Genomic DNA, 15,208 nt, shown 5'->3' on the forward strand with positions numbered 1-15,208 from the left:
GTAATAAATATTGTGAATCGGGTATGGCCATATTCTTTCAGCTAATCCATCAGCGTAGCATTTTGCACAGCAAACCAAATGCAGCAATAGCGCCATGCCAATTGGGAGCGATCACAGTGTGCCAGGTGGGAGAACCTACCCTCAGAGGGTGGAGCTAAGTGTTCTGGGCACAACTTATGTTTTGCATTGGATACCATCTTATGGTGCTGCTTCCCCCACAACCAGAACACATGGAATCAGGAACCAAGGGGTGAAAGTGAGAGTAGCTCTTTTCACTATTACACATAACCTACTTGCAGAAGTTATCCTCCCCAAACCTGCAGACCAGAAACCCGCTTGTTTGCAGATCTTAGTTTCCAAAGAATGGATGCTTCCACCTGGGGAACAGTTCTAGAGAACCGGAATATGAGACTGTCACCTTGTAAACTTAGCTTCTTTATGGCACTGGAAACACACCTTTAAAAAGTGTGAGTCATCCTGACTAAAAAAGGAACATTGGGTTGCATATAGCCATTTAAGGCAAGGAGAACTGGGAAGTCTCTTGGTATTTCAATGTCTATTAATTAATAAAGATTAATGTAAAAGTACCACAATAATAAAAAGGCAAGGCCAGTGAGGACTAAGAACCCTTGGGGAAAAAAGTTTGGGTTCACACCATCAGGGAGGTGCTGACCAACTAAGGTTCTGAGTGAGAGCAAGAGAAATACAGAATGCAGGAAGCCATGAAGTATCAAGATCAATTACAGAAACAAAGGCCAAAGACCATAATAGTTTGCATAGTCTTTACTTACTTGTCATGTGGTTTACTTTTTTATACTAACCATTCTTCTACTTCCGAAATGTATTTCCTATACAGACATATGCATATATATGTTATATATCTGTAGTTAAAAGGTAAGTTTACAATATAGTTGCCAGGTAACAGAAGTTTAAGGAAGACTGAGTAAAATTTAAAAGACCTATAGACTGACTGTTGGAACTGTACTTCTAATTTGTGGAAAAGGTGAGAATGTCTTCATTTTTGTTTTTTTTAAAAAAGGGCCCACCATATGAGGTAGAAACAAATTTGTCGTTGCTGTTGTACAGGAGTTCAAATGTGGATAGAAAGGCGCAGCCAGAAAAGCTGATGATCCAAAGGGCGGGCTGTGCTTATTATCAAGTCCTTGTTGCTCAGCTCCAAACATACCCCTCATTTACCTAGTGTGTGAAAGTGGAAATGGGACCTATCATAGCTTCTTCTGACAGCTTGCATGATGCTAAATGTTGTCAAGAGCAATACTGATGGCCAGAAGAAAGGCTTTTGCTTCCTGGTTCCAAAGTGCTCAGTTGGCAGGTTCATGCAAAGTCTGTAGGTCATCCAATACTTGACTCCTACATCGCCTGCAGCAATTCCAGTATCCACGGCCTGCAGCAGGCCACCGGTCTCCACTTCTCCTATACCTAGCACCTTCAAGAAACAGCAATCCGAAGCTCCCCCTCCAAATCCCCGCACCCCCTACCACACCTCCATCTCAAGCAGCCTTTTCCTGTGCCTGGCTCCAAAAGCACAGAGGCTCGCGCATTGGGCAAGAGTATACACTAGCTTCCCCCAGAGCAAACCTCACTCAACAAGTTTTTCAGGGGACTGCTTCTACTAAACCCTCCCTAATGAACAGCATGCCCTGGCACCTCCTCGAGCAGTTTCATAACGGTGTGTTGCTGACAATGCAACTCTGGTGAACTGCTTGCCCACTGTCTCCTAGGGCTTTGAAGCAAGTCTGAAAGCACAGCATCTCTCTGAGGATGCAGCAAGTTCTGCCAGTGTAGCTCAGGGCAACTTCTCTGCCTTCCAGTGCACCATAGCTGGGCCCTTTCCAACAGGCTTGGGGCTTCTCCCTTCCTCTAAAGATCGTGACTGGTCTTGAATCTGCTAGTAGGTCCTATATTATTTACAATTCTCTTCACTTCCTAATATTCCATCTCATATTAAGTCAATCCTATTAGTGTTTAATTCTCTGTGGTAAACTTTCCTTGTATAGAAATTCCTGTGGCTTCTCTTCCCAGATTGGACATAAGACAATGCAGTCACTGTGACTGATTCATCAAGCTTAACTTCAAAATTAAATTATACATATACATGGTAAATACAGATTTAAATATAATCCAATGTATACAAATATTATTGACAATTATTTCATAATGTATTATAAATGGGATGCTATGCATCATTACATCAATTTTACAGGGTTGTGTTCCTAAAGTACATGTGCCCCAAAATATAAAATCATAGATTGCATCGGTTCCATAAGTAAGCACCACATTGTTCTAGTTGTAGTATATGGCTACCACTTGGCTCACCCTGATCCACAACAACCTTGTGAACAGTGGGATGAAGCGCCGCCTGGTCCTACCCCACCCTCATACTTGGCTGCAGTCTGGACTGCTGTGATAGGGTTTTTGCGGATTTTCAGAAGCATGTCACGTGGTCCCTCTGCCTGGTCTGGCCTAGTTTGAAAGTTTCACTGAAATCTATCCAGCCTCAAAGCAACATGCAAGCCGCAAGTGGGCAACAGTTGCACAGGAGACACACAAAGTCAGCCACTGGACTCTGGCCTCCCACATAAACACACACACACACACACAGTGCCACCTGACCAATTCTAACTCATAACGACCCTAGACGGTGGGCCTTTCAGCTAACCCACTGGTTACTGGTAGAATTCTACCACTTGAACCACTAACACGTTGAAAATATTTATGGGAGCTATAATAGGCTGAACTAAGTTAATGTACAAATAGGAAGGAGAGAGAGGTCTGAGAACAAAGGATTGATGAGATAAAATCTACGGACTTGGGTAGGGAAAAAGGATGGGAAGGACCATTTATCAAATCAGTCCTATATTGTGACAGGCAGATATTATGTGGGAAGGAGCAATAATCCCATTTTAGAAATGCTGAAAGAGACGTCCACAGTGATTAAGTTTCAACAAACAACCTGAAGACATTCATTTGAATATATACAGTTCCTACACTGCAAAGTGGGGTCAGAGCGATGTAGGGTGTAAGACCCATTTGAAAAGAAACACAATACCTGCAATAGTAGATTTACTGTAGAGAAAAAGCAATACATTTTCCCCTTATATTCAACACTGATAATCACTGACAGCATAAGTCAATGGTCTAATAAAAAAATTACAGTAAGGTGAAATTGTCAGAGGTCCCTTTTTGTCGAGATCTGAGTTGACATAAAAACAAAGATTACTGACTTAGAGAAGTATCTATTTAATATACCCCTTGGAAAATTCACTGACTGAGTTTATATTGAACGTATCATTTTGTAAATTCATAATGGATGGTTTACTTTTAGAAGAAAAATGGTCATAAAGTGGAAGATGTATGTACTTGCTTCTGAGAAAAACTGGCTCATGGCAGCAAAAGAGTTGGAAGACAAACAGATCTCCAGTTTCCTGTCAGAAGAGTCTCCTCCAACTATGCCCTAATAAAGTGTCAGCTCCTCAGTCCCACTGCCACACTCCAAGCACAATGATCTAGCATCAAATGAAAAACACAGAGTTCAGAATCTCTGTATGCCAAGTGAAATGGGACTTGGTACGGAGGCTGATGTATCCATAGCTTCGTTGACACACTTGGTTGCTATGAGCTTTGGAAAGAACTACAAATGAAAGAGCTGAAGTTCGGACAGCACTGTTGAACTGTGCCACTGATGCTACAGCACTGGGGGTGGGGGAAGGGGGCCTTTTAAACACCCTTCAATAATAGTCACTACAAGTAAGGCTTGCGAATTTGAGTTCTTCTACCAACTGTTCAATTCTTAATCCCAAGGAAGATTTCTCTCTGCTCCAGACTTCAGATTAGATGCTGGAACTGATGCACCATTAATAGATGAAGCGAGAACATACAGAGAACCCAGATGGAGGGGCTAAAATCCTCTGGGCTCTCTCCCGTCCTTGAAACAAAACCTATAAAACCCATCTTTTAAAAGCTAATTTTCAGGAATCACAAGACTCCATTCTGCATATGCCTTTGATAGAATTAATGAGAGAGAGAAAGAAAGCATATGCATAAATGCCTGGGGGCGACGATAACAAAGGGAGAAATTAGAGTTTATTAATGCACTTCCAGTACTCCCAGCATATTGCTTGCTCTAAATATTCCAGAAAGAACATTCACGACACAATCAAATCTCTGTAACTAATATGCTTATAGACTTGAAGATGGTGACATTTACCAACTCAATACTGGTCAATACAGTAGCTAACATTTAGACATCCGCTTTTAAAGAGAGGCTTCTCTTCCACCTGCTTCTTCAGACCACAAAGATACACTCTAGTTAACAACACTGACAGGATGATGAGAACACTCCTGTCAGACGCTGGCCAGCCGGGTGTTTGAGACACAATGTACAGCCCCAGCTGACTAGTTAGAGAAAGTCTGGCGAGGTACAATTATAGAGGCATATGACAAGGCTTCATGCCTGACTGATTTGAGAACCAATGACATGGCTTTAAACAGTAATCTTCCTTACCTCTGGTCACAAACCAGCAATAAGTCAACTGATACCTTCGTGTAAAACCATGATTTATTCCTTTGCTTTGAATACATGAGACTCTGGTATGAGTGTTCCACTAGTATACCTGAGGTTCACCTGGGGCTGAACCATCTAAGGCCTGCCTACAACATGCATAAAATTATTGCTCTTGCTCCAAATTATTATTTTTTAAACTGTGCAAGTGGTCAAAGATGTGTAAATCATTAGAATAAAAGCAAATGCCATTATGACCAAATTCACACAAATCAAATATATAAAAATATAACACTAGGTGTTAACAAAATACCACACTTTATGTTATAAGGGTGAAAACACTTCAGCATAGAAAACAAAACATATTATTGATATTTTGGCTTACCTATCTCAAGACTACTTGTTTATTAAAAGGTTTGTCTTCACAAAGCTTATAAACTGTCATCATTAAAATCAACAGCAACTAAAGAATTTGATCCTTTGCTCACACCAGCCTGTGTGATCATGAGATTTCAATAGGAATCAGAAGTTCAAAAACAAGCAATCAAATTGACGTGAAGGAGCATGGACAAAGTAGAGACCTCAAACCCACCTGTAAGATAAGTGGACAGTCCCTCACAGAAGGGCCACACGGAAGGGATGATAAATCTAGAGAGCAGTATAGCATTGATGAAACACATAACTATCCTCTAGTTCTTTAATATTTCCTCCTCTTTGGTCTTTGTTTTTCCTCATTAATCTTGTTAGACTTGAGTATGTTCAGTTGTATTGTTAAGAGTGTTCTATGTCCCAGGGGCTCAGCCCTGGGATGCTTTCTCTCCTTTCTCTGCTCTCCTTTACTTTGTGGTTTTATCGAGTCTACTAACTTTATTTTAATAAAGTCTAACTTAATCCACTTCCCCCATGGGGAAAACAAAAGAGTGTTCTATGTATGAAAGCCAAGATAGATAACCCTTCAGAAACAGTAATAGGAGTATTGATTCCCTGAGGTATGGGGAGGGAAGGGGGAACGAAAGAGTTGATAGCAATGATATCAGCTGTATAACCCCACTCAAGGGGAACGAATAGCAAAATTGCAGGTGAAAGATACATTGGATGGTGTAAAAGAAAGCAAATCATAATAATATACAATATAATACTAAGGGTTCCTGGGAAATAGGGTGGGGTGGGGGGGTCAAGGGGTTGTTATCAAATAGTTTAAGAATAAAGACAATCTGTGAAACTGATGGTGATAGCAACTGTAAAATTATGGTTGATCTAACTGAATTATGGACTGTTATAATACCTATAACAGTTCCCAATAAAGGGATTAATAAAAAATTAAAAGATCAACAACTACAAAAAAGAATTGGATCTTTGTTTTAGCTGATTCTCTACAAGTGTATCAGACAGGTGACAAATGATTAATAATGTGGGGGGAATTGTGTTTGTTGAGAAGTAAATTATCTAGTCCAATAATAAAACATGCCTTAAGTTACAATGGAATTGTGAATGTAATAAACACATTAACTCATGTATTCTTCCAAGAAATTAGGCTGTAAACATAAGAAAACAATGGGTAAAATACAAGGAGTCTTCAAGAGTCATGAAAAAAATTCCTTACCTTTTCATTTCATTTCCCTACAAACTTTTTGAAGCTGTCATAGAATTTCTTGCATGAATATCAAAACATCATAGTAATTATGGTATCTACACTAATATTTTAACTCAGCTTCAAAGTAAGTAAATTCATTAACTTTTTATTGATTACCCCTTCTTGGAAGGTTCAAGGATTCCACTAATTTTTTAAGTGTTTATATATAATTTATGCTATGGTGTTAGTCCTTGACCTTAAATGTTACTATGCATGGAATTTATAGCAGATGTATTTATATAAAGGATTTTATCAAGAGAAATTCAAGTAAATCAGTTTCCTCCACATGAGAAGGATAAAGAGATCAAGAAAGAAACCTTGAATTATGTTTCCTTTATCAGTTATAGTGCCCCAGAGAGTGAACCAGAACAGATATGGTAGCTAAGAAGTGATATCACTGGTAAGTTTTCCTTAACTATTCTAAACACTTGGTATTATGCTGACCTCAAAGAAAGGAAACAGACCCCTGAACAGTATCAAGCTTTTACTACAATATCTTTTTTTAAGTCAAAGAAAATTAAACTAAACATTATGAACATTAGTAAATTTTCACTCAAAGCTACAGATTTAGTCTATTAAGATAATTACAGCTAAAAATCATAGTTATTTCTCTCTTATAAGCATACTTCTACACACTTCACAGTGTATGTGTCTACATGCTGACTTGTGGATATATTATAATGTTGATAACAACCATGAGGTTCAGGCTTCTATTAGTAACATGAGGAAATAAAATTACAAAGAGATTATTCAGTCATTAAGAGGTAGATATAAATTACAACATAAAGGAAACCGAGCTGATTCCAGGAACCCAAGTGGAAGGCGAATTTTGAGAATGACGAGAGCAACAAATGTATTAGGGTGCTTTGCTCAATTGATGTATGTATGGATTGTGATAAGAGTTGTATGAGCCCCAATAAAAAGATGTATTAATTTAAAAATTACAACATAAGAGAAACACCAATATATTTGAAAAGCATTTATTTAGATATACTCCTAATGCTGCCTAAATAGTGAAGCTTGTATGTTCATTCATATAACTCACACCCTCACTTCCTTCATACCCCTGCTCAAAAGTCACTTATTTGGGATGTTTTCCAAGACTACCTTACAGAAATAAAAGCTGCACCATATCTTATTATATACACATAGCCAGTTTACTCTTTACCCTTTGCATTTATTATGTCCTATGACACAATAGCTAATGTTTTGTCCATCTGTGTATTATCTATTCCATCCCAAGAGGATCTGAATTGAATTTTGCTTAGTGCAGAATCCTTAGTGCTGCAAGAGGACCTTGCACATAGATGACTAATAAATATTTTTACACAAATTAACCCTTTTAAGAACTTGGTTTTCTGGCATTTCATGATGCTCACCTCCCCGATACTATCACTAAAGACAAAGCGAGAGCATAAGTAAATGTGGTGAAGAAAGCTGATGGTGCCTGGTGCCTATCAAAAGATATAGTGTCTGGGGTCATAAAGGCTTGTAGATAAACAAGCATCCATCTAGCTGAGAAGCAAGAAAGCAACCATGGAAGAAGCATACCAGCCGGTGTGAACATGAGGTGTCGATGGGATCAAGTATCAGGCATCAAAGAACAAAAAAACATATCATTGTTAATGAGGGGGAGTGCGAAGTGGGGACCCAAAACACATTTGTAGGCAACTGGACATCCTATTACAGAAGAGTTGCAGGGAGGATATGAGTCAATTAGGGTGCAGTGTAACAATGATGAAACATACAATTCTCCTCTAGTTCTTAAATGCGTCCTGCCCCCCACCCCCACTATCATGATCCCAATTCTACCTTACAAATCTAGCTAGACCAGAGGATGTACACTGGTACAGATAGGAACTGGAAACACAGGGCATCCAAGACAGATGAACCCCTCAGGACCAGTGGTGAGAGTGGCGATACCGGGCAGCTGGAGGGAAGGTGGGGTAAAAAGGGGGAACCGATCACAGGGATCTACATATAACCTTCTCCCAGGGTGATGGACAACAGAAAAGTGGGTGAAGGAAGACATCAGTGTAAGACATGACAAAATAACAATTAATTTCTAAATTATCATGGGTTCATGAGGGAGGTGGGGTAGGGAGGGAGGGGAAAAAATGAGGAGCTGATACCAAGGGTTCAAGGAGAAAGCAAATGTTTTGAGAATGATGATGACAACAAATGTACAAATGTGATAAGGATTGTGATAAGGGTTGTATGAGCCCCCAATAAAATGATTTATTTTTAAAAAGAAATTGGTTGTAAGCTTATCTGACATTTTATATCTACTTTCAATCTTGAGAAAGTGTCAAGTATCCTTTATAATCTTGAGAAAAATCATGTTTAAAAATGGAAAAGAAAGATCACTTTATCTAAATAGTAAATTGAAAATATAAAAAATGCAAAAAGTATCAAAAATACCAAATATTTAGCAGAATTTCTCAACATCATTGAAGAAATTCCCTATTGTTAACTTGTATCATTGGTTAGCCTTTAGTCTCTGTTATTACATCATTTTTCACATTTACTTCTTTAAATTCATATAATATATAATACTATACTTTTAATTGTTTGAAACTTTTTCCAAATTTTAAATTTTTTAATTTCCCTTTTTGTTTTGTGTTTGTTTGTTTGTGGCTAGTATAAATAACCCTAGCATTAGAACCAGAAGACTGAGTGTCATAGAACCTTTGTTTGGATGGATGATCATTCAATTTCTCTGAAAGATTCTTTCTTCTTATTAAACACTAACATGCCTCCTATCTTAAAATGTTAAAATGTCATAAAACAAGGTTTTTATTTCAACTTAGATCAAATTTTTAATTCAACTACTTTGAAGACCAAAGCATAAAAATTTTACTATTATAAATTAACAAAATTGGTAATAAAAAAGAAAACCTCAATTCTTACCAATGGTTTTTCATAAAATACGTTATTCAAAACTCTATTTAAACATATTGAAAAGTAAAAGCCAATGGACTTCTATCTGTCACTGCAGTCTGCAGCAAATCCTTTTATCTAACCCAGGAAAAGCACTTCTCTTCTCCTCACTGCTTCTACCATACTGAGGGAAACCTTCAAAAAGAGTATTTAGTGAGTGGCTTAAAACCTGTGATTAAAAGAATAATAATAAAATGCTACTCTGACTTTTAAGTTATTATCAGTTTGAAGAGCCCCTCCAAAGCAGAATTATTATAGAATCTACTCCCAAACCACTACTCAGCAACAAAGATGAATCTACCTATTACCAGGTTAAGGCGGTAGCTATTATCATGTCCCCTGGATTTCTTTCAAGTAGCTCCACTGAAAAAAGCCACAAGTGAATAATAAAGATCTCATAATAGCTCTTAAGAATTCTTTATATGGTAGAAGGCACTAAAATGAAATCTGGAGGGTTAAAAAAAACTATCATCAGATAAGAAAAAAATAATTAACCTGACTTAATGCATTTGCAAAAGCCTTCTGTAAGTCAGACTTTTGTACTTCAAGAGCTGGATTAAAACCATATATCAAAAAAGTATGTAGATATTGTTTCATAAGTGCACATGGAACATTTCTAAAACTGCCGAGGTTTGCATGTCTTTTTGTGAAATGCTCAATACATTCTGCTTAAAAGGGAAAGTGTGAAGTACTTACAGTGCTTAATTTGCTAGAGGTAATAACGATGCGCCTTTCGTGCAGCATGCTGGCGTACAGTTGCAGCATGTTGTTCACATCCACAGCAACAAAATATTCAGTAAGGTTTCTCTACACAGGTGAACAAATTGTACAATTATAGATGATGTTATTTACGAAGAAAAATATTTTATTTACTTAACAAAAAACTTAAAGTTAAAACAATTACACTGAATACTATCTGTTGCCATATTAAACACCATGCACTCCACTAGTACTGAAGCATAACTCTACTCCAGAAAAGTGGTTCTATGCCTCCCACCTCCCTCTTAAATATTGTAAGAGAAGCAGATGTCCTGACCTGTTAAATTATAATTTTTGGACTATGAGCCTGAGAACCTGAATTTTAATAAGGATTTCTGGGATTCCCACTGACACTGCAATTTGAGTACCTCTGCTTTAGTGAACGCACTTCAGTATTTCTATGTTTGCCACTCACCCAGGAGAGGTGTGACTGTTGGGTGCTCAGCTGCTCACCCAGAGTCAGGTAATTCACACCCACCCACCAGTTCCACAGGAGAAAAGCTGCTGACCTGCTCTATAAGGGTTACAGCTCAGAAAATCTACTGGGGCAGGTCTACTCTGCCACTCTACCGATTTACGAGGCAAGTTTCAAGCCAATGACACCTAACAACATTCCCTTAGTATTCAATGTTATCCTTTGATACTAGTGCTGTGTATAGGTCTCGCCTAAAATGAGATGGATTTATAAAGAAATCCTTTGATTCCTAATTAAGAGAAATCATCCCTTGGTTATATCCCATGTCAGACCCGCTTCATATCACTATAAACAGATACAGTTCACTAATTCAATTACTTGATTAAGCATTTTAAAGCATTCCCCCTACATAAGAACAAAAACTTGGGATAAGCTGCCTCAACTGTCAAAGATGTTTAGACTCTGCTATCATTCTTTAATTTTTAATTTTTTTGTACTCTATCAGAAGGTATCAGAATAGGAAGAGACTAAATAAAACATAGTAATTAACTGACACAGTAGCACTAAATAGATTATGGCTTATACAGGTAAAACTTCCAGGTGCGCAAGAAAAAAACAAACAATGTTTTTCCAATTTCTACAAGGCAGAAGCTTCACCAAAAGAAACTAGTGAACAAGGCAGAGCACAGCAGTGAGACCTAGAATAACAATCAGCAAGTGACATTGGTTTGGTGGAGAGAGGTTCATTTCCTGCTTGTGCTTTCTATTTGAACCTACAATCTACCATATACCTTTCTTTATAAAATTATATTTATGACTTTTGGAATTAGTATTTTTCCTATACCCACAAAGATAGATCATTTCTAGGTAGGGAATTACTTCTCAGTAGAGAATCCTGCCTTACATTCTGTCACTGCAATGGTGCTTGCCTAAACAGAGTTGTTTGTTCATGGTCAACCTCCAAAGAGGGTTAATGACCATGTACAAACATAAATTCCTCAGTATCAGACTATATTGGAATGTTTGGTTCTTTGAAAATGTCAAATTAACAGCTTTTTTGAAAATGTAAGATTTGTTAAATCACTTTATTACCTGTTTATAGTAAAATTAAGAAAATGTAAATAGGAAAGAAAAGTGGGGTGAAATGTGTAGCCACTTACTTTGTATTAGAAACTCTGAACAGAAGAGACCAGGGTCCACTAATTAAGGTATGGTCAGCCTCTAGTAAATGTCACAGGAATAACTTGCCTACAACATAGCACACAAGCTATGGACTTGCCTGAGCTCTCAAGGTCCATCTCAGGACCATGTGAAATGCTGTTTGATACAGTCTTTCAAAGGGTTTATCCAGATTCTGCCATCTTAAAAACATTTTTATATTATCATTATTCATTCTTGCCATTTTATTTTGGTTTTGTTTTTTATTATAACTGCTGGTTTCCCAGTTTTGAAGCATGGACAGAGAAAACGCACAAAGACAATAATTGATGCATGATTCATTGGGGTGGGGTGGGGGTTGAGAGGATTCAGGTAGCAAACATGGAATCTGGGAGGAGAGGAAGCATCAGAACCGACTGTGATTATGTATATATAACAAATTTTAAAAGTGCTTTAACCATGGAAGTGTATTATTTGTGCATACTGTATTAAGAAAACCACTTAAAAAAAGAATGTTGATTAAAAAGAGGATGTTGATAATGCAGAACAATATGTACAGCAATTGTTTAATGGAAATTTTATTTGCCATGTAAACTCTCACCAAAACATAATAAAATATACTGTTTAAAACAGCACTAATAGTATTAGTTTGATATTGGATAAATATCCTCTTAGACTAAATTGATTCACTTATGCTACATATGTGTTTCTGGAAATCAAATGGAAGATATTTTTTGAAGAATAGAAAGCTAATGAAAATACATCTGGATATATTTTGTCTATGATGTTTCTTTATTTATGCTTAAATTATACTATTCACTCATTTCAATTTCCAAGGGAAGCTGAAAGTATAGTATATAACAGACTATATCCTCTTATTTTCGCATTGTTTCCCAAAAGCATAAAAACATATTTGTTGTTTCCATTTCTCAAATGTTTCTACAGAACATTGATTTTTTTAAACTATTAAAACACAAAAACCATTCCTAGCAAAATACAAGGCTGTAATTAGAACTCTAAATTAAAATATAATTAAAATACAGTAATTTTTGTAATTTTTGAACTATCACCAAAGTCTTATAAAATATTATTATTTAAAATTAAAATCAGGAAAACAACCACAGGCAAGCTAAAATTTTAACAGTTATGTTTCAGGAAAATATTTTTTTTATCTGATCAAAAAATATTTTATACAAGGAGGGTTAGGAGAAGGTACGGGGAGATAGGAGGAACTGATCACAATGATCTACCATCCTAGGGGGATGGACATCAGAAAAATGGGTGAAGGGAGACATTGGTCAGTGTAAAATATGAAAAAATAATCATAATTTATAAATTATCAAGGGTACATGAGGGATGGAGGCTTAGGGAGGGAGGAGGAAAAATGAGAAGCTGATTCCAAGGGTTCAAGTAGAAGGAAAATGTTTAAAAACAAAGAAAGAAAGAAAAGAAAAAAATGTTTTGAAAATGATAATGGCAACATGTGCTTGACACAATGGATGGATGGATGGATTGCGATATGAGTTGTACGAGCCCCAATAAAATGATTTAAAATGCATATATATTTTCTAATACCAATACTCATAGCCATCTCCAGAAATATCTTCTGTAGGAAACTGAATCTATGTGATCTTTCCTCATTATCTCAAATGACAGAAATAGTATTTCTCATGTGATCTTCCTTATCTACAACCAAGTATTAGGAAGGAAATAAATAAGCTAATCAATTATTAGCCCTTACTTCATTATTTCTTACAAGTAGCACAGATAATTACAATATATTCTGTTTCTCTACACTAAATCCCTTACACATGACAAAGTCAGTAACACTTAGCATTGAATACACTGAGTAGAAAATGGAACTTACACTCTCAGGGATGGTTGGGAGTCCCGTTACATCAGGGGCAATGAAGTAGGAATGCTGATCAACAGAAAGGAAAACATTAAATAAAAAACACTTAAAACATTTCATGTCATATCTTGAATTAAGAAAAACTTCAACTAAATTAAGCAGGAAAATAGATTTAGGATTTATAGAATTTGAAATATCCTTAAGTAATACAGGAGATTTATATGAGATTTAACAATAACTTTCTCACACAAATAGTAATAATTGAAAATATTTCAATTGAATGGTAACATTTTCCAGAAAATAATCTTGGGATAAGTGAATTAAACCACAAAAATGCATTATCAAATATTTTATATATGTTTATCCTAAGGGCTTCTAAAAGTCCGTGAAAAATGGAATTAAAAAGATAAAATCTTTCCACAAACTCTTTTAAAGCCCCCCTCATATAAGCTTGTGTGTGTATATATATGTTCATATTTATGTTTACATATATTTATGTAACACTTCTATATATTTAAAGAAATATTTATGTTGATAGAATTATTTAGCTAAATTGAAAAAGTCTCACTTAAGAATGTATCAAAATCTATTAGGATTCCTGATCTTATAGTGCAAAGTCAGAACAAACCCGTATGTTGCATATCAGAAACTACATTATTTAGAAAAGTTATCAAATTAAATTTTTGTATAACTTTTCTAATTGCTTTATCTCTTTACCCAAGTGTATACTTGTCTACTCTCTAGCTAATGACTTCTCCTTTCCCCTACTACTCCTGAAAACCAACGAAGAATATTTTAGTATCAAAACATTTTCTGAACTTTTACAGAGTAATCTCATGTAATATTTGTATTTTTGTGATGGATTCATTTCACTCAGCACAATCTACTCCACACTTATCCCTGTTGTGAGGTGTTTCAAGTTTATCTAGTCTTCTATGAATGGGCATTTAAGTTGTTTCCATCTTGGTGCAAAGAACCTGGTGCACGCATTATCGATTCATGTCATGGTGCTTACTTCTGGAGGATATGCACCAAGCAGAGGGATTGTTGGCTAATATGGTATCTCTATTCCCAACTTTTAGAGGAAGCACCATAACTTGTTCCACAATGGTTGCATGATTTTACAGTGCCTCCAATAGGGTATGAGCGATCCAGTCTCTCCACGCCCTCACCAACATTTGTTTTCAGGTTTGTTTCTTTAACTTTGCTACTAATGCTAGGTGTGGTGAGATCTAATTGCTATTTTAATTTGAAGCTCTTCAATGGTTGATGATTGCGAGCACTGCTTCACATGTTTGTTGGCCACATAATTGTCTTCTTTGCTGAGTGTCTATTCATGTTCTGTGCCTATTTTTTATTGAATCTTTGTTTTATTTGCAGAAGGTTTTTATTGGTTTCTTTGTCGTATACTTTCATTTGTACACTTGGGTGTCTTTTATTTTCATTTGACTCCTCCCACATAGCAATATTGTGGGTAAAGGAGTAAATCGGAAGTTGTCTTGACAATTGGGCACTGAGAGGACATCAAAGGTAATAAGGTGAACCAGCATAATTGACAATTTTAGAAAGTTGGCAAGAACTGAACTTTCCAATAAGCAGATGATGACATATAACTTACTTCAGTTATGGTAAAATTACACAAAATACCAAATAAAAATTTGCAGCAACCACAACTAATACAGAAGTGCTAGTACAAAAAAAGAAAAATTGCATGTTACAGAATATTAATATACAGAATTCACACAAAAATAAAAATAGGATTATCTCAGGGAAACATTTATACAGCCATGTTGTAACCTTTTAGCATCTTGTTTTCCAAAAGTTCTTTAGAAACACAGAAATTCTATAATCATGGAAAAAACAAAGAAAACACCTTTTTTTAAGGTGAACGGTGTTCTATTAACATAGTTACTTCATCACATAACACAG

At 36.3% G+C, this 15,208-nt stretch overlaps 1 protein-coding gene across 2 annotated transcripts in view; it reads right to left on the minus strand.

Moving 5' to 3' along the window:
* The window catches only part of DENND1B (DENN domain containing 1B), a 315,144-nt gene that overhangs the window by 140,776 nt on the left and 159,160 nt on the right, over nt 1-15,208 (minus strand). For both annotated transcript variants that reach the window (XM_075528710.1, XM_075528703.1), the window contains exons 8-9: nt 13,295-13,348; nt 9,792-9,902 (exon numbers count right to left, since the gene is read on the minus strand). In XM_075528710.1, the coding sequence (XP_075384825.1) occupies nt 9,792-9,902; nt 13,295-13,348 (165 nt within the window). The remainder of the gene's footprint in view (nt 1-9,791; nt 9,903-13,294; nt 13,349-15,208) is intronic.

Source organism: Tenrec ecaudatus, chromosome 1, assembly GCF_050624435.1.
Source record: "Tenrec ecaudatus isolate mTenEca1 chromosome 1, mTenEca1.hap1, whole genome shotgun sequence".
NCBI lineage: Eukaryota > Metazoa > Chordata > Mammalia > Afrosoricida > Tenrecidae > Tenrec > Tenrec ecaudatus.